We start from the raw sequence: 21,534 nt of genomic DNA, 5'->3' as shown, positions 1-21,534 counted from the left end.
GGATGCAGAGGGAGCTGCCGCACAGATGCAACAGTGGCAGTGGTAGGGCCATGGGTAGCAGTACAGGATGCAACAATGCAAAGGATGTTGGTCGGGGAGGCCTAGCATCAGCATAGGGTCCGATGCGGGATAATCAGGGTGATGCTCAGTGTGGAGTATTACTAGAGCACAATCCTCGCTAAGAGGGAGTGTTGATTTGGGATAGCATCGGATGTGCTCTAGCCATGAAAATTGGTGGAGAGGCTAAAGCACATGAGATTTCCAAGACCCAAAAATGGTTTGGGCAGATTCTAACCAGTTTGGGAGATATTAAAATAATTAATATTTTTAATGGAGTTCTTATGTCTAAACTTAGGAAAAATAAAATGTTAATAGGTATTAATATAAAACTGGGTTAGAATGTTCCAAAAGTCATGGATCAAGCCAAATCTAATCTTAGCCGTTGATTAGAGATTTAATCTCAGTCGTTGATGTGCCAATGAGAAAAGTATAAGAGGAGGCTTGAGGGTCAGTTGGAGAACACACCAGAGTGATCAGTCATTCTATTTTCTAGAGCAGGGTTTGCTAAGAGAGATAGAATCAGTTATCAGCAGCGAGGGGCAGTGAATACATAGCAGAGAGACAGAGTTGGTACTAGAGAGATAGTGCAGAGCCCGGAGAGGTAGACATAAAGGTAGCCAAGAGTTGCGTAGAGGCAGGAGAGGCCAGCGTGTGAGGCGCAGAGGGTCTAGGGGTTGACGCAAAAGCTCCAGAAGTTGACACAGAGGCTAGCAGAGCTGATGTAGGGCCAAGAGGCAGCGCTAGAAGGGTTTCGTGGGATAGATTGGGTGTTGGTGAGCTGGGTAGGGTGACACAGTCCCTATCAGAGTGACGCAGAGCAGTGGGAGCTATAATTGTTGCTGTGGGATTGTTCATCTGCTGATTAATCGACCATAATATCTATCTCTGAGGAGAGGTACTACTGTCGAGGGCATTGTCTGTTGGGTGAGCCATTTCTGGAACCCTAGTTGTATTCTGAAAACTCCATAATAATAAAACCCTCTAAATAGCTGCACTGATTTTCCCGCATTGGGTTTTTTTGGGGACATTGGTCCAAAAATAACAGTGTCAGTTGTGTGCTTGTTTTCTTTCAGTTGATGATTTGTAGATGTTGATACTGTACTTGTGTTTATTTTCAGTATTTACATGGTGAATAACTTGTTAAGCAATTAAACAAGTAGGAAGCAATAAACCAGATAGTACAGGAAGAATTTCTAACTGGTTAAAGTTAGAAATTCCAACACCCTTAAAGGAGATCCCACGGATTAGGATACAAGATTAACCACCGAGTTGGGACAAGGGAACAAGAGTACAAACCAAGCCCATTCTTTCCACTGAATACCAATCCATGTCCAAATGTGTCCAAAAAAAAGCAAAAACACCCAATTGCAAAATGAGAAAGACATACCTTTGGGGTTGGAAGGCCCACCTCCAAACATATGATCATAACAAATGGGTGAGGGCACATAATGGTTGGCTCAGGTGGCAGAGAATGGTGGCACATCGAGCTCTATGGTGGTTGCCGACTGAAGACAAATCTAGGAGAAATTTTTTTCCTATAGGGGTCACCCACTGGTGGTCGGTAAAAGTCACCTCAAAGTCCATGTACTTGGAGAACACCCAAGGGATAAATCACCTGAAAATCTCTACACACTGGAAAGATAGATTATTAATTTCAAAGGGGTTCTATTCACACAAATAGACTAGAGACCTAGAGACACCTGCTAGATCTACCAACTTCAATGTGTTTTCTCTAGCCCAATACCTAAAGCAAGATACCTGTGCTAATAAATAATCCAATCACTGGCTATGAAACAATAATCTTCAATGATAAACACAATTAGAACATTAAAATATTTCAGCACATACCATGAATCATCAAGAGAGAGATCTTGAAATGAAACCACAAAGACTTTTATTAATGCAAAAAAATATTCCTGCAGTGCTTAGCTTAATACATCACAGATGAAGTTCAATTACAATGAGGAGCTGGAAAGCTTCCTTATATAGAAAATGAGAGGGATCAACCCCTCCAAGTGGAAAATAATGGCTAGTAGCATCGATCCATGGCTTGATCCTTGTTGAAAAAATTCGAACCCTTGATTAGTTGGCACAAATCTCCAAAACAATTCGATCTTCCTTGTTCATTGTGCTGGAGGGGTCAAACTTTGACTTCTGGACCATGGAGGACCTTCAAAAAATAGAATTGTCATTACTTGTGCAAAATAATTATTTGCTTGGTCCAAAAATTTTGATTTGCTAGAAAATAGTCTTCTCTGGTGCAACGAATTTCTGGATTGGTCCATCCTGCCTTGAAAATGAGCCATTTTATTTTTTGACTTGAATATTTTCCCTTGAAAATAGCCTCAAATAATTTTTTGAATAATTGTTCCACTTGGAGGGTGATTAATTTTTCCCTTCATTTTAATTCTGGCTAATTTTATTTTTTATTTTACTGGAAAATAAAATTATAGACTTAAGTGGGGGATTAAATATTTTTCCACACTCTAAGATTTTTTTTTTTGGTAATGTTGTTCTAATTATGATGAACCTTTCACCAAAAATATTCCTAGACACACTTTTACATCAAGATATCACAATAATTCAACCCTTAGAAAGGGAATTTGACAATAGACACATACTTCTTAAGACTCAACCAAATTTTGCGACACAAGACACATGATCTAGTATGATAAAAATACATAGACTCGATAACACTAGGACTCACCTAAGACCTTGTCAATGAGTTCCACCCTAGCTTTGGGGTATATGTGGGAGAAAAACTCTGCCAATTAATCATGTTTAGAAACACAAGTAATTGGGGAGGTTAAAAAACTCCTTAGAGTGAAACCCTTTGAGAAGAATGATAAGCTTACTTAGATGTTGTTACATGGCTTAATAGTCACACTAGAATCATTTTTACAATAATTTGCAAAATTTTGGATTACAATGATGATAATGATTAAAAAGTTTTTGTCCACACTTCTATACTCTTCTGGAACTGTTGACATGTATATGGTCAACACTCATCATCTGCAACTGTGATTTATTTTCAATTTTGTACAAGGGTTCCCCTATTCATTTCCTTCCTGCCGACCTTACAAGTTTTTGTAAGGTAGAAAAAATGACCAATGACTACTCTGGAATCTGAAGCATGAAAAATGAACTGTGTATTTCGGGCAGCAACAATTTTTTTTTTTTGGGTGTCAAAAGTCAGATGATGCTCTCATTGCTTGTTGCCTACCTGCTCATGGTGAAGGATCATTTTTGTACCTGTGTTTCTTATAAATGGCCTCTCTCAAGTTGAATTTATCCTTCTGCTTCTGGGGTAAACATTTTAAATTCATTTTTTGGAAGGATAATTAAATATATTTAGACTCATTACATATATAACTTTAAAAAATTATGTTATACGTTTGAGTTCTAGAAATTAGTATCTCGAGTGGAGGGATACATAAGGTTTTCACTGGAGACTTAAGGTCCTTATTTGAAAGATTACTGAAGGTCCTTTCTCATTCTTATAAGTCTTATGTTATATGATATAGCAACAGTAAGGAATGCAAGACTGAATTAATGTTTCTTTGAAGCTTACTGTAGATCTGTGTTTTCTTAACAGCTTCCCTCTTGTCAGCAAAATTTTATGTTAGCAATTCATTTTTCTTCTCTTACAGGATGAAGCTTGGGCAGCTGGAGGCAGTGGCATTTTGCTGAGGACAGTAAATGGTGGAAAAACATGGATCCGTGACAAGGCTGCAGATAATATTGCAGCTAATCTTTATGCTGTGAAGTGAGTATTGGCCAACTTAGAATATAGTGTTTACATATTACCGCTGTTTTTTGCATTTTCTTTTCACATTCTGCATGTCTATTTGTGTATTTGGTTTATGATGAATCTTAAATGACAGTAAGTTCTCTTGTTAGTAATTAAAATGGTCTAGCTAATACAGTGGGACTAGTTTAAATTAACTTTTGTTACCTTTATATTTTAATGATTTGGGATGTAAAACCTGATCAAGTTGAGGTGCACAAGGCACTGCTGTAAGTGTGCTTGAGATGTCTGTAGAACAGGAATACAAGCCAAGAAAGACCTGACTCCTGGATGCTGTGGGGGGTGCAGTCCTTGATTTGTCCAAATAGATTTTGATGTCAATGTTGACGTATCTTTGTGAAAATTTCTAACACGAAATTCTATTGCAGTAACTGATTTATTTCTCCTACTTAAATAAGTTATTTTACAAAACCTTCAGTAAACATCAAAATAAATTCTATGGAAGTTGTCACATAATACCATAGAGAAAATAACATTGATATACAAGCACAAGAATCAATCACATCGACACAGTTATTTTTGGACAATTGTCCCCGGAAAAACCCAATGCGGGAAAACCGGTGCAAAATATGAGGGTTTATTTATTATTATTCAGCAACAATCTCTTTACAAGAAACGCTTTTATAGAATATAGAGATACCTCTGAGAGAAACACCTGAGACAATTTTTCCCTTTGCTCTGGAGAAATTGAAAATTCTAACACCCCAGAGACCCTTCGGCGTGCACTGCATCACCTTTGCGTCACTTTTGCGTGAGGCCTGCATGAGGACTGTGTCCCTTGTTGCGCTGTCTCTCTGATATTCGCTCTGCGCTACCCCTCTGATGCTCTACGTCACCTCCTCTTTAGTGTTTGACTGATGTTGATGCCCTCCTCTTCCTTCACCCTACAACTCTTCCTCTGAAATCGAACTCCTTCTCCTTGAGAATCTATTTCCCTTGAGTTACTGAGTATTTTCCTGGTGTGTCTCCAAATGACTCTCAAGTCTTCTCTTATTTTTCCTATTGATGAATCAACAGCCGAGATTAAGTCCCTAATCAACAGTTGAGATTAAGTCCCTAATCAACAGTTGAGATTAAATTAGACTTGATCTTCGTCTCTTAGAAGCTTCTCACCTATACTTTCATTAATACTCATTAATATTTTTATTTTCCTAAGTTTAGACTTAGGAACCCCATTAAAAATATTAATTATTTTAATAAAATACAATCCGGGTGGAATTTCTCTCCAAACAATTTTTGGGTCTTGGAGATCTCATGTGTTCTAGCCTCTCCACAAAATTTTGGAGCTAGATCACATCCGATGCTACCCAAAATCAACACTCCCTCTTAGCGAGGTATGTGCTCTGGCAATACTTCCCAACAGAAGTATCACACTGATCCACAACATCAATCCTTAGCACTGCTGCAACCTGTACTGCTGCCCATGACACTGCCACTGTCACTGCTACATTTGTACTATAGCTCCCTTTGAATGTGTTGCACATGCTTCCGATAGCATTGCCACTGCTAACTGCTGCACTGCAACTCCCTGTACTATCTGCTTCTACTACTGAAACGGATTCTCAATCATCCCCATCTCCCTAAAATAAAAAAAAAATTGTTCTTCCTAGAGCCTTGGTGAGAATGTCTGCCACTTTTTCTCCTGTCGGGGTATACATAACTGTCTTGCCCCTCGTTGGACACAGTCTCTGATAAAGTGACACTTGATGTCAATGTACTTCGACTGATCATGAAAAATTGTATTCTCAGAGAGCTTGATGCAACTCTGATTATCACACAAAATATTGGTCGCTACCATCCTTCTCCTGAATAGATTCATAAGCAACTTCCTAAGCCATATGGCTTCACACGATGTTGTGCTAGCTTCCATATATTCAGCTTCAGCTGAGCTTAGAGCTACATGTTTCTGTTTTCTACTACACAAGGAGGTCATTCCTGATCCAATGTTGAAACAGTACCTAGTGGTACTTTTCCGATCTATTGAACTTCTAGCCCAATCTGCGTCAGTGAATCCACTCAACCTGATGTCATTACCTCAGGTGTACATTAATCCATGCTCGACTGTTCCTCGTATATATTTGAGAACATGCTTGGCTACTGCCCAATGTGCCCTCTTTGGTTCCACCATGAACTGACTGAGGGTGTTGATAGTGTAACAAATGTTTGGCCTAGTATTGATCAGAGACATCAGGGACCCTATGAGCTGCCTGTACAAGGTAGGATCGACTTCTTTATCTTCAGATGCATCAATCATCTTCCAGCTGGTAATCATTGGAGTAGCCATAGGTCTACAGCCTTGCATTTTTAACCTTTTCAGAATTTCTGTAGCATATCTCCCTTGTCCAAGGAAAATTCCATTCTTCTGCTGCCAAACTTCCAACCCCAGAAAATAATGCATCCGCCTCAAATCCTTCATGGCAAATTCTGTAGCTAGGTTTTCCTTGCAATCTTTGATTAGCCTGGATGAACCTGTTAGAAAAAGATCATCCACATATAACACCAGAATTAGAGGCTCATTCTCTACAATTAGATAATAGAGGTTGGGATCTGCGTCACTCTTGATGAATCCCATATTTTGCAAGCAACCATCAATTCAACCGTACCATGCTCTAGGCACCTGTTTAAGCCCATACAAGGCTTTCTTCAACCTGCATACATGAGATTTCTTCTCATGTGTCTCAAAACCCTTTGGTTGTTCAATGTATACTTCTTCTTCTATCACCCCATTCAAGAATGCAGTCTTGACGTCCATCTGGTGAATCTCCCACCCCATCTGTGCTGCAAGGGATATCATGGATCTAATAGAAGTATATCTGGCTATTGGAGTGAAGGTTTCTTCGTAGTCTATCCATTCCTTCTAAGCATACCCCTTAGCCACGAACCTGGCTTTGTATTTTTCCACACTACCATCTTTAGCATATTTGACCTTGTAGATCCTTTTTGAACCTACAACTGACCTGTCCTGAGGCCTAGGTACGACTTCCCAGACATCATTAACCATTATGGAACTGTATTCCTCCACCATAAGATCTACCTAGACATCATGTTGAATTGCCTCTTGAAAACTAGAGGGTTCTCCAACCCGAGCCACCAAGGCTTGGTACCTATTTGGCTGTCTCCTCTCCCTTTTCTCGTTCTGAGGAGCTCTAGCGAAATCCTCTGCATTCCGTAGTATCTGTCGAAGTTCTCGGCTCATTCTTCCACTGGTCGTGGGTAGATCTATTTTCTCCTGACTCCACCTGTTGTGATACTGTTGTCGCACAGAATGTCTAGGCACCGCGACAACGACTCAGATCGGGGGCTGTCACATTGATCGCCAATCACTCTGTTTGAGTTGTCTCCCAATAGAAGACTAAGGGGGGTAGAGCCTATGGAAATGGCAAAATGAAAGATTAGTTGGGAACCAACCAACCTGGGAGACACAACTAAGCAACCAATACTTGTTTTAGATTGCGTAATATTTTAAGGATTCATAATGATTTGAAGAAAGTGATACCAGTGCCTTGTGGAGCCAACTATCTTGCGAAGAAAATAAGGTTCAAGTAAAGGACGAGAAACTGTTGCTGAAAAGACTCGATTGTCTGATATGCAAATGCGAAATTTAAAACTATGTGAAATGCAGGGACTTGGTTAATTTTAGTTAAAAGAGGACCTAAAATTATTTCTCAAATATGTCTTAAATGTTATTTAACTTGAGGTCCAGAAATGTGGTGATTCAAATGTGAAAGCATGTACTTATACTAGCACTGCAAAATGTAAAATCTGCACAAATAATTACTGAAATGCACAATGGACTGAAATGTAAAATGCTGGAATAAAACACCTTTAAATTCAAAAATTCATTTGTATGAAATACTCAATCAAAGATCATTAGATTCATAAGTAAAACTCGCATGATCATGTAAAAAAAAAGCAAATGTATTTATGAAATTAAACAAAGTGCTTAAACTCATATTACATCAATGAAATATCAGTCTAGAAATCTTCTCTTAAAACAAGCGTTAATACCAACAATATATTTTAACTCAGCAGTCCAGTAACCATGCAATATTTAGAAATTTCTATGTATAACAACAGAAAATTTTGAATGACAAACTGATAACTACAATTCAAAAATTTCTGAGTTTAATTATTTTTGATCTATTAATGTATTTGATCTAAAAAACTCTGAAATAAACTACTAAACAACAGTGAAACAATTTTCAGAAATTTGTTTGCAAAAGTTACTGAAACTAACTTCTATTTCAGCAATTATACAACAGTAAAAATGTAAATTAAATTTGCTGCTAAATTCAGAAAATTTCTGAGTTTAATTCTTTCTGATCTATTGATGTATTTGATCTAAAAACTCAGAAAATTACTAAAAAAAACAGTGAAATAATATTCAGAAAATAGCATGCAAAAGTTTCTGAAAGTAATTATATTTCTGAAATGTAATTCAGTGAAAGATGCAAACTAATTTGCTGCTAATTTTTAGATAACTAAAATTTATGCCAGTATTAATCTTGCTTTCAATTAGATCAATGAAACAGGTAAGGGTTTAGAATATGTGCACTAGTCATCTCCTAGGGGCATGAAGACACTTGAAGATGGGCTGCTCAAGTCACTGAAAATTCTCCAATGCAAATGCCAAACTCAGAAAATTTGTTAAATTTTTTTTTGGGAAATTTTAAGAAAAATTTAGTGAGAAAATTATGGTGAAGAAGGCTGCAAAGATGGCCTAAGCGAGGCTGAGAATGAGGCTGGAGATGGCCAGCGCTGCGCCTCAAGGCCCCAAATTTTTTTATACACGATCTTTTTAAATTTCTCAACCTGCAAACAAAACGGAGATGCCCTTTGGGGCTCATATCTCTCTCCGGAATCCACAAAAATCCCCTGCAACTTTCATATTTTTACCTGCACAAATAAAAGACAGAAAACCCCAAAGCATGTATATACAAAAATATGAAATACCCAAAATCCCAATGAATTAGAAATTTTCTATTTACAAATCTACAGATCTAATAGATCTGCAGATCAAAGCCCTCTATTAGTCAGATTTAAACAATTTTGGCACAATATTTAGAAATAAATTTGAAATTCTAAAGAGGTACAAGCTCAAGAAAAACCATGCAAAATAAAATATTCCATAAAATGACGTCAGAAATTAAAAAGATAGTGGATTCTTTTAGATTCTGTAAACTGAGAGTCAGTTGGTCCAACTAAGAACTTTCCCAAACGCCCAAATTCTGAATGATAACTTCTACACATTTAAATCTGCTTGTTAGATTAATAGAGATCTAAAAAATGATCATAAAGTTATCAAGAAATAGAGATACTGTTGAAATTGGCAACTAGGGCTAAACTCCATGTGGGTCATCTTATTTATGGCTGTTGATATTTTTTTTGGATCCCTCTCATCGAGAGGTGTAGGATTGATCTAAAGATCATTCAATTCCGACAAGCATTCATGGAGTTATGAATTTATTTGTGTTACAAGACAAATTGTCAAGTCGGCCAACATCTTATGTAGGCTCAGGAGCCCAATAGTCATGTCTATTCATCATCTACGTTTTAGTATAAATAGGAGAGGACTTGAAGTCATTTATACACACACTCCTCATGTGATCTCCTCCTCTCCACGTCTTGGGTTTTTGGTGAAGGAGAGACACTAAAGAGTACGCTGGGCTAAGTGTATGATGCCCTAGCCGCAGTTCAGATGTTCCCTAGCCATAGCCGCAGATGATGCCGCAGCCGCAGATGATGCCGTAGCCGCAGATGATGTCGCAGCCGCAGATGATACCGCAGCTGCAGCCGCAGATGATGCTGCAACCGCAACGTGGGATCTGGCAGCGTAAATCAGGCAACGTAGATTAAGTAGTGTGTGATCTGGCAGAGTGGATTTGGCAGCGTAGAGCAAGCATGATTTGGCAGAGTAGATCTGGCAACGTGTGATCTGGGCACTCAATTGAAGTGATGATTCTTGGCATGAGGACGCAGTCACCATTTGTAGGTGACAGCGTGACTCACTTAAGATTTGTTTTGGGCATGTTGACATGGTTCTGAAGGGTAGAACTACAATGAAGAAATAGTGCAGCCTCAGAGAGAAGGTAAAACAAGTCTGTCTAAGAAGATCTCTCAGGAGAAGATTGGAAGACATTGCTGTTCAAGGATAAAGATAGCTGGGTACTGTGTGTAGACCTTACTTGCTGCTAGGCTAGGCCACAGGCCATAGCCAACAACATAGATTGTGTCAAGGGTTGCACAAATCAGTCTTGCAAATATGGCAGTACTGAAACCTCAACTTAGATCATGACTGTATCAAGGATGCACTGAAGCTTGATGCACCAGCTCATATAGCAGTGACAACTAGTACTGCAGGAAAAGGACAGCATTCTGGAAGATGCAACATGATTGGATGCAGCATGGTTGGAGGCAGTATGGTGATGGGATCACCTTGAAGAAATATGCCATCACCTAAGTTTAGATCTGCAGTCCTTGTCATCAGATCTGCAACCTCATTATGTCATCTTCATGGTGAAGATCTCTGCTCTTATCTTGTCAAGTCAAAGTGTTGACTTCTGATGTATATGTACTATCTCTCCCTCTGTGATCTATTGAAGAACATAGAAGGAGAATTTATCAAGGGTTTCCCCACATTGGGGTTTGTCCATGGCTAGCGCCATATCTTGTGTCCTCTTGTCTTGGCTTGTCTTCTGCGATTTATATTTATGTTCTATCTGCAATTTACTTTAATGTTGATGTGATTGCTAATCTGGAAAATATATTGAGCTAACTATGAAAATTGAAATAAATTGCTCTAGCATAGAACATACCTAAAATTAACATGGTATTAGAGCTAAGGTGAAGACAATGCCCAAGCTAGAGTGAAAGAGAAATCACCGAAGATAGTTGAGATAGGACAATAGTGTCGATGGGTTCCTCATCCCTCTTCTAATTCACCAAGGGTGAAGTTGAAGAAGAGAATATTATCAGAATGGCGCAGCAGAAGGACAATAGTGTCCTTGGTTGTGATAAGTTTGGCTATTATGCGAAGGAGTGTGCGAATGGCAGAGACACATCTCTTGATGAAGATAACAATCATTCCAGGGACATCTTCAATGATCAAAGGAATGGCAGGTAATGCAGGTCATCATGGAAATGGTTGACTCTTCAAAGAAAGCAAGGAACCCCTGGTATGTAGAATCAAATGTTGTTATCCTGTATTGGCCCTCTCCTTCAGATTCTTTGGGAATCTGGCTTATTGATCGTAGTGCTTCAAGGCACTTCATCGAATAGATGGGTGCACTCTCTAATTTGGTAGAGATGGAAACAATTATGGGATTATACTTGGAGCCGATGCCACCTATCCCAGAAAGGGTGTAGGGAATGTTATCCCTCAATTGAATGAGGGTAACTCAATTCATTTACAGAATCTCTTTTATGTACCTAATCACAAGAAGAACCTGGTGTCCATTTCAGCAAATGGAAGTCAAAGGTTTCAGGGTGGCACTCATTGATGGAAAGGTACGTGTTTGGAAATAGAATTTTCAAAGATGTTTTTGAGTTCAGGTTGTAGGAAGTCCATTGGGGACCATGTCCATTGACACATAGCACCGAAGGTCTGTAAGCCAAATGGTGACGGGAATGCTTGAATTCAAAAGGAGCATGAAAGTACATGTCTGAGATGTACTGAAGGAAAATCTTAAAAGGGTACCATTCCCCTTATGTAGCAGGTCCACAGGTTTGGAACAACCCGAGGAGTTTGAGATTCATGATCGGGAATCTCATGTATGCAGGTGGAAGAAAGCCCACTATGGCTTGAAGTAAAACACCTCAGACCTAATATGAGAGGATTGATAGCTGTCTGATGAAGCTGAGATTCACTCACAGTGAAGCTGATCCAAACCATTGTTTGAAGGTTGTGGATGATAGACCTCTCATACTAGCACCTTATGAGGACGACCTATTTCTGACAGGTGCAAACCCTTTCATTTGCAGAAGTAAGAGGGAGTTGGATTTTGGATGTGGAATGATAAACTGCAAGCCTGTGACTACCTTGAGGATCTTAACTTTCAGAAGTTATATGGTAGTGATGTCGGATCAGATTTGGGAAATGCCTCTGAGTTTCATAAAATCATTCGTGTTTATGTTCTTTGTGAACTTCCGTCTGGACATATGTTTTGTAGTTAGGATGGTGAGCTCATATTTGGTTGAGCCTCATTGGATTAGTGCCAAGAATCTTCTGAGATATCTTTGAGGCACAATCTCTCATGGATTGAGATACATTGCCGGAAATATGAAATTGCATAAATATTCAAATGCTAACTGGGCAGGCAGTGTGGAGGAACACTAGAGCACTTCTCAGTGTTGGTTCTCTTTGGATTCTGCTTCGATATCATGGACACTCAGGAAGCAGAAGTCGAGACCGAATACATAGCTATGAGTATGATCTCGTATGAAGCTGTTTGGTTGAGGAAGCTCTTCAGTGCGTTGATTGTACACATGATGAATACCACTGTGATTCTCTGTGATAGCCAGAGGTGGGATTCGATTATTGAGGAATCTCGTATTCGATGATTGCTCCAGCAGATAGACATCAGATACTACCTTATCTGGGATATGGTAAGTCTATGAGTGAGGAAGCTCCACACTGTGAGATGATGTACAGGTCACTACACTTTGTCAAAGCCCCGGGGGAAAGATCATATTTGTGATTTTCCTGAACGACTTGGAGCCGTTGAGAGACCCTTGTAAAAGGGTCTTGCATGTTGCATACATTGAGCTCTGGGAGCTCTGGGGGCTTGGGGTTCTTACTGGAGCAACATACGACCACAGGGTGACTCACCCTCCCCTGGTGGCGCGTGCTGAACAGGATGATTAGTTCTCTTGTGGGTCAGGATGATTCATTCTCCGTGGCGACTATGGAACAGGATGATTAGTTCTCTTACGGGCTTGGATGATGTGTTCTCCATGGCGATTGTGGAACAGGATGATTCGTTCTCCTATAAACTAGGATGATTAGTTCTCCGTGGCATCCACTGGACAGGATGATTCGCTCTCCTGTGGATAGGATGATTAGTTCTCCTGTTGAGGCATCCTACCCATGCAGTCTGGGACTCATGGGAAGTACCTCTCATCTAATCAATGAGCAGGGAAATGAGGATAGGGACCATAGTAGTACCGATGGACGCATCATTGTATCTATCGTACTCCCTATGCTAGGATGACCTTCATTGATCTGGGATCAATGATACTAGTCTAGGACCAGTGAGAGTGGTACACCCTCTGAAACTGACTTCGGGTTAATAGAGGATTGGTCTGGGACCAGTGAAAGTGGTACACACTTTGTGACTGACTTCGGGTCAGTGGAGGTTGGTATGATACATTATCGATCACTTCTTCTTCTTCATAGTTTGAGCAGAGCTAAGCTGAGTAGAGCAGATCAAAGAAGAGCAGATCAGTGTAGGGCACTGATGGCAGAGATAGTATAGTTGGACATATGGATCAACGGATGGAGTTCTCCCTAGTTGAGAGGGAGTGTTAAAATTGGAAACTAGGGCCAAACTCCATGTGGGTCATCTTATTTATGGCTGCTGATATTTTTCTTGGATCCCTCTTATCAAGAGGTGTAGGATTGATCTAACGATCATCCGATTCCGACAAGTATTCATGGAGTTATGAATTTATTTGTGTTACAAGACAAATTGTCAAGTCGGCCAACATCTTATGTAGGCTCAGGAGCCCAATAGTCATGTCTATTCATCATCTACATTTTAGTTTAAATAGGAGAGGACTTGAAGTCATTTATACACACACTCATGTGATCTCCTCCTCTCCATGTCTTGGGTTATTGGTGAAGGAGAGACACTAAAGAGTACGCTGGGCTAAGTGTATGATGCCCTAGCCGCAGTTCAGATGTGCTCTAGCCGTAGTTGCAGATGATGCTGCAGCCACAGATGATGCCGTAGTCGCATATGATGCCGCAGCCACAACCGCAAATGATGCTGCAACCGCAGCGTGGGATCTGGCAGCGTAAATCAGGCAACGTAGATCAAGCAGTGGGTGATTTGGCAGAGTGGATCTGGCAGCGTAGAGCAAGCAACATGTTATCTGGCGGAGTAGATCTGGCAGCGTGTGATTTGGGCACTCAATTGAAGTGATGATTCTCGGCATCAGGACACAGTCACCATTTGTAGGTGATAGCGTGACTCACTTTAGATCTGTTCTGGGCATGTTGACATGGTTCTGAAGGGTAGAACTACAATGAAGAAATAGTGCAGCCTAGGAGAGAAGGTAAAACAAGTCTGTCTAAGAACTCTTAGGAGAAGATTGGAAGACATTGCTGTTCAAGGATAAAGATAGCTGGGTACTGTGTGTAGACTTTACTTGCTGCTAGGCTAGGCCACAGGCCATAGCCAACAACATAGATTGTGTTAAGGGTTGCACAAATCAGCCTTGCAAATATGGCAGTATTGAAACCTCAACTTAGATCATGACTGTATCAAGGATGCACTAAAGCTTGATGCACCAGCTCATATAGCAGTGAAAACTAGTACTGCAGGAAAAGGACAGCGTTCTGGAAGATGCAACATGATTGGATGCAGCATGGTTGGAGGCAGTATGGTGATGGGATCACCTTGAAGAAATATGTCGTCACCTAAGTTTAGATCTGCAGTCCTTATCATCAGATTTGCAACCTCATTATGTCATTTTCATGATGAAGATCTCTGCTCTTATCTTGTCAAGTCAAAGTGTTGACTTCTGATGTATATGTACTATCTCTCTCTCTGCTGATCTATTGAAGAACATAGAAGAAGAATTTATCAAGGGTTTCCCCACATTGGGGTTTGTCCCTGGCTAGCACCATATCTTGTGTCCTCTTGTCTTGGCTTGTCTTCTGCGATTTATATTTATGTTCTATCTGCAGTTTACTTTAATGCTGATGTGATTGCTAATCTGGAAAGTTATTGAGCTATCTATGAAAATTGAAATAAATTGCTCTAGCATAGAACATACCTAAAATTAACAGATACTTGCTACTAAAATCAAATTAAAATGATATTCTAAAAAACCCAGAAATCTGTGCAAGATACCTGTACACAGATCAATCCTCAAAGGCTATTAACCAGAAAATGCAAATAAAAGCAGCAAGTATTATGAACAATATTACCACATAAATCTGAAAGAAGAAAACCACGATCTGAAAACCCCGAAGTCTTTGCATTTTATTAACCAGAAAAAGTTACAAGAGCTTTCTTAGAGCAAGTACACTATTCAGAAAATCGGATGAAATAATCGAGAGAAGCCTCTCATTTATAGAAAAATTTCCAACGGCTAGTTGGCTTGATCCCTGTTAAAGCAATCTCAATCGTTGATGAAGATCAAATGATCTTTTAATAATCACCGTTGAAATAAAGTTACTTTTTGAGGAAATTCGAATTTCACTTTTAATTAACTCAAAAATGATTATTTTCAGTTAATTGCTGCAAAAAATTGACTTTGACTTAACTATTATGGCCCAAGGGTTCAAAATATCTTGAAATTTTCAATGTTCCCTTGGCCAGGGACCTCCAAAAATTAGGAACTTTAAAACCCACGAATTTTAAATGTTGGAGAATTTATTTTTTACTAAGACCTAAATTACTTAAATTTCTCGCTTCAGCATTTTAATTTATTTTAGCCAGAAATTTTAATCAATTGACTCATGAGGGGATTATTAATTTTTCCAACCCTCTAATATTTAACCATGGTGTCTAACTATGAGGGACCATGCACTAAATATTTTTTTACATGAAATATTACAATTCTAACCCATGAAGGGGAACACCCATTCGTTATAGACCCTTAATAATTACTCATTTCTGCGACACAAAATATGGTCTAGTAGATTAAGTGACTTGTAATAAAATAATCTAACCAAATAGTTAGAATTATTCCCAAATCACTTTTATAGAGACTCGATAAATAACACTAGGAATCATTTAAAATGCTAACGACAAAATCCACCATAGCTTTGGGGTGAGGCTAGAAGGAAAAACTCTACTGATCATCCGTGTTTAGAAACACACATGAATCGGTGAGACTAAAAACTTCCTAGGATGGAAATCATCATCAGAAAAATAAATTTATCTAGGTTGTTACATACATTTGTCTTACTAGGTTCATTTACATTACAAAATCCAGAATGGGTTTACAAAACTCCAGTGTACATATTAGATGATAATGATGAATCTGTGGATCCTCTGAATTCTCGGACATGATGGAAATCCATGCGCGAAAAAATGTACAACTATGGGGTAGTTGACATGGAGTGGTCAACAGATACCTCTGGAATTTTGTCTTTAGGAGAAATATTGGTGCTGGTTTCTATTAGTCGAAGTGGCTGGACCAATGGATCATCCTTTGACTGTTCTTCGTAAGGCATTTCTCGGGATTTCCTGAAAGCTCTGTCCTCCATGAACTTTACATCCCGTTGAACTACGATCTTCTTATTTCCCGGAAGATAGACTCTATATGCCTTAGCATTCTCGCTATATCCCACAAGATATCATTTTTCTGCAGTTTGATCCAATTTCTTACTCTTTTCTTCGGGTATGTGGCAGTATGCCAAAATCCCAGATATTTTGAAATGACTCACCTCAGGCTTCTTACCGGTGTAGACACTCTCCAGAGTAATCTTACCTAATGCCCTGTGAGGAGTCCTGTTCTGGACATACGTTGTTGTGTTCATGCTTCTGCCCATAGAAATTTGGGCATATCCTTATCTTACAACATCGCCCTTGCTGCTTCAACAATAGTCCTATTCTTCCTCTCTGCTACTCCATTCTGCTCCGGATTATAAGGAGCTATCCATTCTCTTCTGATGCCTTCCCTTGCGCAGAAATTAGTGAAGTCCTTATCAATGTATTCTCCACCATTGTTTGAGTGCAACACTTTTATCCTCTTTCCTGTTAGATTCTCAACCAAAGCCTTAAGCTCTTTGAATCGATCAAAATCTCATCCTTGGTTTTCAGAAAGTAGATCCAAGTCTTCTTGGAATGGTCATCAATGAAGGTGACGAAGTATTCGGCACTAGTAAGAGATTTTGTGGACATGGGTCCGAAAATATTTGAGTGTATCAATCCTAGAACACTCTTAACCTTATTGTTACTTCTGGAATAAGCTGCTTTGGCGTACTTGCCTAGTGCGCACCCTCTGCATACACCATCTCGTTTGGTACTTAGCTCTGGAATTCTTGTGATGGTCCTTTTGAGAATTCTTAGAGCCCCATGGTGTAAGTGCCCCATCCTCCTGTGCCATAGTTCATTCAAATATTTTTCTACACTACTGCCTATCAGTGCCATTGGAGATTCTAGCTGTAACTTATACAGTCTATTACTTCTGATTCCAATTTGGGCTTTCTTTTTCCAACTCTGATGTTTGACATATACTTTCTCCCCAATGAAGAAAACATCATAGCCCTTGTTTTGTAACTGAGATACAGGGAGTAAGTTCATCCCCAATCCTGACACATGCAACACATTGGTCGCTTGAAGCCGATCCCCTACTTCTGTTTGAAAGTGTTAAGTTATGGTATGTTCTATGCTTATAAAAATTTACTTCTTTTTCTTATTATAATCCACCGATTAGCAATCACATGTACATAAAGTAAAGTGCAGATTGAACATTAAACGATCGACAGAAAACAAGCCAAGACAAGAGACACAAGATGTGGCGGCTAGCCAGGGACAAACCCCACAATGTGTGGGGAAACCCTTTGATCAAATCTTCTTTTATCTTCAATAATTCAGCAGAGAGAAATAGTACAATAAATCTGATTCATATCAGCAGTAGAAAACCCTAGATCAGTAGCATCAGCATTAGCGGCTTCATTATCAAACTAGGGCAGACCATATCTCACAAACCGACAGTCGGATTGACTTCATTCCACCACCAAAAGTTTCGGCTTCCAGAGGAGGTTCAGATGAACCTACAACACAGTTCAGATGAGGAGATCTTCTAGGCCACGCAAGTCAATCTTTACTTCTGCAGTTGCAGCTTCAGTTTTAGCAGTTTCCGGCTTCAAACTAGGGCAGTCGATATCTTGCAAACCGTTCGTCGGAATGACTTCATTCCACCACCAAAAGTTGCGGCTTTCAAAGGAGGTTCAGATGAACCTATAGCGCAGTTCCAAAGAGGAGATCTTCTAGGCCACGCAAGTCAATCTTTACTTCTGCAGTTGCAACTTCAAATTCAACAGCTTCCGGCTTCACATGTGTGAGAGAGAGACCCATTTCAGCGCAGTAGAGAAGAGACTCATATCTGCGCAGTAGAGAGAGAGAGATGTGATGAGATGAGTGAGTCCAAATGAGGAAAAGTCCTCTTATATTTATACACGACGTTGGTGGGTGAATAGATGCGACTGTTGGGCTTTTGAGCCTACATGAGTTGTAGGTCGGCTTGATAATAATTCCATAATCAAAATAAATTTATATCTCCATGAATACTTATCGGAATTGGATGATCTTTATATCAATCCTACACCTCTCGACGAGAGGAATCTAATAAAAATATTATTAGCCATGAATAAGATGACCCACATGAAGTTTTGCCCTCGTTGCCAATTTTAACAGTCCCTCTCAACCATGGAGAACTTCATCTGCAATCTGTCTATCGGTCGTTACTATTCATCCATCAAATGCACTGCCTTGTACAGCCTGACCCTTGCCCTGCTCTGCTCTATTTTGCCTGTTCTGCTTTGTCTTGTTCTGCCCTGCATTGATCTGTACTGTTTTGTTCTGTTCTGCTCTGCTCTTGCATTGTTCTGTTCTACTCTGCTTTTGTCCGAATTATGAAGAAGAAGAAATGATCGAGGATGTATCATACTGACTCAAAGTCAGTCTCAGAGTATGTAGCACTGGTCGCAGACCAGTCTCAACCAACCCAAAGTTAGCGTCATAGTGAGTACAACTCCAATGGTCCCAGACCAATATCATCCTCCACTGACTCAAAGTCAGTCTCAGAGTATGTACCACTGATCCCAGACCAGTGTCAACCGACCCGAAGTCAGCGTCATAGTATGGTACAACTCCTACCACTGGTCCCAGACCAGTATCATTGATCCCAGATCAATGGAGGTCATCCTAGCGTAGGGAGTACGGTAGTTACAACGATGCGTCCATCGGTACTACTATGGTCCCTAACTTCATTTCCCTGCTCATTGATCAGATGAGAGGTACTTCCCATGAGTCCCAGACTGCATGGGTAGGATGCCTCAACAGGAGAACTAATCAATCCTGTCCTCACAGGAGAACACATCAATCCTGCTGCAATTGCCATGGAGAACACATCAATCCAGGCTTCCATGGAGAACACATCAATCTAGGCCTCACAGGAGAACTAATCATCCTGCTACACAGGAGAGCGAATCATCCTGTTCCACAAGAGAGCGAATCATCTTGTCCCACAAGAGAGCGAATCATCTTGTTCCAGTGTGCACCACCAGGGGAGGGTGAGTCACCCTGTGGTCATATGTTGCTCCAATAGGAACCGCAAGCCCTCAGAGCTCCCAGAGCTCAATGTATGCAACATGCAGGACCCTTGTACAAGGGTTTCTTGCCGACTCCAAGTCGTTTGGGAAAATCACAGATTAGATCTTTCCTCGGGGCTTTGTCAAGGTGTATCAACCTGTACATCATCTTAATGTGATGGAGCTTCCTTGCTCATCGACTTACCATATCCCAGATGATGTCTATCTGCTGGAGCAATTGACGAATATGGGATTCCTCAATAATCGAATCCCACCTCTGGTTGTTACAGAGAATAACAGTGGTATCCAATGTAAATCCAAACAGCTCACTGAAGAGCTTTCGCAACCAGACTGCCTCACACGAGGTTATGCTAGCAACAATATATCCTGCTTCGGCGGTGCTCAAAGCCACCAACTTCTGCTTCCTGCTCATCCAGGATATCAATGCAGATCCCAAGGTAAAACAGTACCCGAAAGTGCTCTTACGGTCCACCACACTGCCTGCCCAATCAACATCAGTATATCCAAGTAGTCTCACATCTCCGGCAGTGTATCTTAATCCATGAGAGATTGTGTCCTGAAGACATCTCAGAAGATTCCTGGCATCAATCTAGTGAGGCTCAACCAAATATGAGCTCACAATGCTAACTGCAAAACATATGTTCAGACGGAGGTTCACCAAGAACATCAATGCGAATGAGTTTTTGAAACTCAGAGGCATTTCCCAAGTCTGGTCCGACATCACTACCATATAACTTCTAAAAGTTAAGATCCTCGAGGTAGTCACAGACTTGTAGTCCATCATACCGAATCTTTCCAATATATTTACCACATATTTTCTTTGAGATACGAAAATTTCCCTTGGCTTCTGCCACACTTCAAGTCCTTGGTCCTTCATTTCAAATTCAGAAGCCATCTCCCTCTTACATTTGTGAATGAGAGGGTTTGCACTTGTTAGAAAGAGGTCATCTACATACAACACCAGTATGAGAGGCTTGTCATCTTCAACCTTAAAGTAAAGGTTAGGATCAGCTTCACTCCTAGTGAATCCCAGCTTCATCAAGTAGCTATCGATCCTCTCATAGCATGCTCGGGGTGCTTGCTTCAGCCCATAGAGAGCTTTCTTCAACCTGCATACATGAGATTTTCGATCATAAATCTCAAATCCTTCAGGTTGCTCCACGTAGACCTCTTCTTTGATCGAGCCATGCAAGAACGCAGTCTTGATATCCATCTGATGTAGGTTCCATCCTTGTGAAGCGGCAAGGGCTATGATCGAGCGGATGGTCGTATATCTGGCAACAGGTGCAAATATCTCATCATAGTCTATACCTTCCTTTTGGGAGAAATCACGAGCAACAAAACGAGCCTTATACTTTTCCGTGCTTCCATCTGCTGCATGCTTTATCTTGTAAAGCCATTTGGAAGTAACAACAGTCTTGTCCTGGGGTTTGGGAACTACTTCCCAAACATCATTCTTTATGATAGACTCATATTCTTCGGTCATAGCATCCTTCCATACTTGATGCTTGACGGCATCTGAGAATGACGAAGGCTCATTTTGTATGATCGTGCTCATGATGGTCAGGTATCCTTGATACTTATTAAGTTTCTTACTTTGATGGAAGGTTCCTCAGGGTGCAGCATGTCCTTCAGCATCATCAAGTATCCCCCTAAGCCATGAAGGCCTCTTCCTAGAAGAGGAAGGCTCATGTGGATGAGGATCAATCGGATCCATGGGTTCTTCTACATCAAGCATTGATTCATCATCCTTTTCTTTCGGTTCCCTGGTGTCGGGTTCTTGAGAGCTACTCAAAGTCAGCAGATTGTCCACCTTGCTGAGAGCCATATCTTTGTCAAAGGTGACATCATGACTAATCACGACTAATCACGACTTCCCTTTGGTGGTGAACATTTCTTCAGGAGTTTAGGAACCCAATGCTTGATGAGGGCATTGATTTTGTACATATACGGCGGTGATTGTAGTTTCAGCCTGTTAGTGTCGGTCATGATGCCCTCCATCAGTGATCAAAAAACTCTTTGCATATGCATAAGTAGGTGTCTCATCAATGTCAGTTTTGCATTCCATTAGGCATGCCATAAAACTGATGGAGGAGCTGGTCCGTGTTCCCTTCTTGGCTTTGCTGGATCAGGTCATATCAGTTAATGAGCTTGT

At 40.3% G+C, this 21,534-nt stretch overlaps 1 protein-coding gene across 2 annotated transcripts in view; it reads left to right on the top strand.

Moving 5' to 3' along the window:
* HCF136 (photosystem II stability/assembly factor, chloroplast (HCF136)) overlaps positions 1-21,534 on the top strand; it is a 354,415-nt gene that overhangs the window by 278,081 nt on the left and 54,800 nt on the right. For both annotated transcript variants that reach the window (XM_089379786.1, XM_089379787.1), the window contains exon 7: positions 3,711-3,826. In XM_089379786.1, the coding sequence (XP_089235912.1) occupies positions 3,711-3,826 (116 nt within the window). The remainder of the gene's footprint in view (positions 1-3,710; positions 3,827-21,534) is intronic.

The sequence above is a fragment of the Pinus tabuliformis genome, chromosome J (assembly GCF_031772625.1).
Source record: "Pinus tabuliformis cultivar Carrire ecotype Pingquan chromosome J, CPIR1, whole genome shotgun sequence".
Taxonomy (NCBI): domain Eukaryota; kingdom Viridiplantae; phylum Streptophyta; class Pinopsida; order Pinales; family Pinaceae; genus Pinus; species Pinus tabuliformis.
This window is presented reverse-complemented; position numbering and strand designations above follow the sequence as displayed.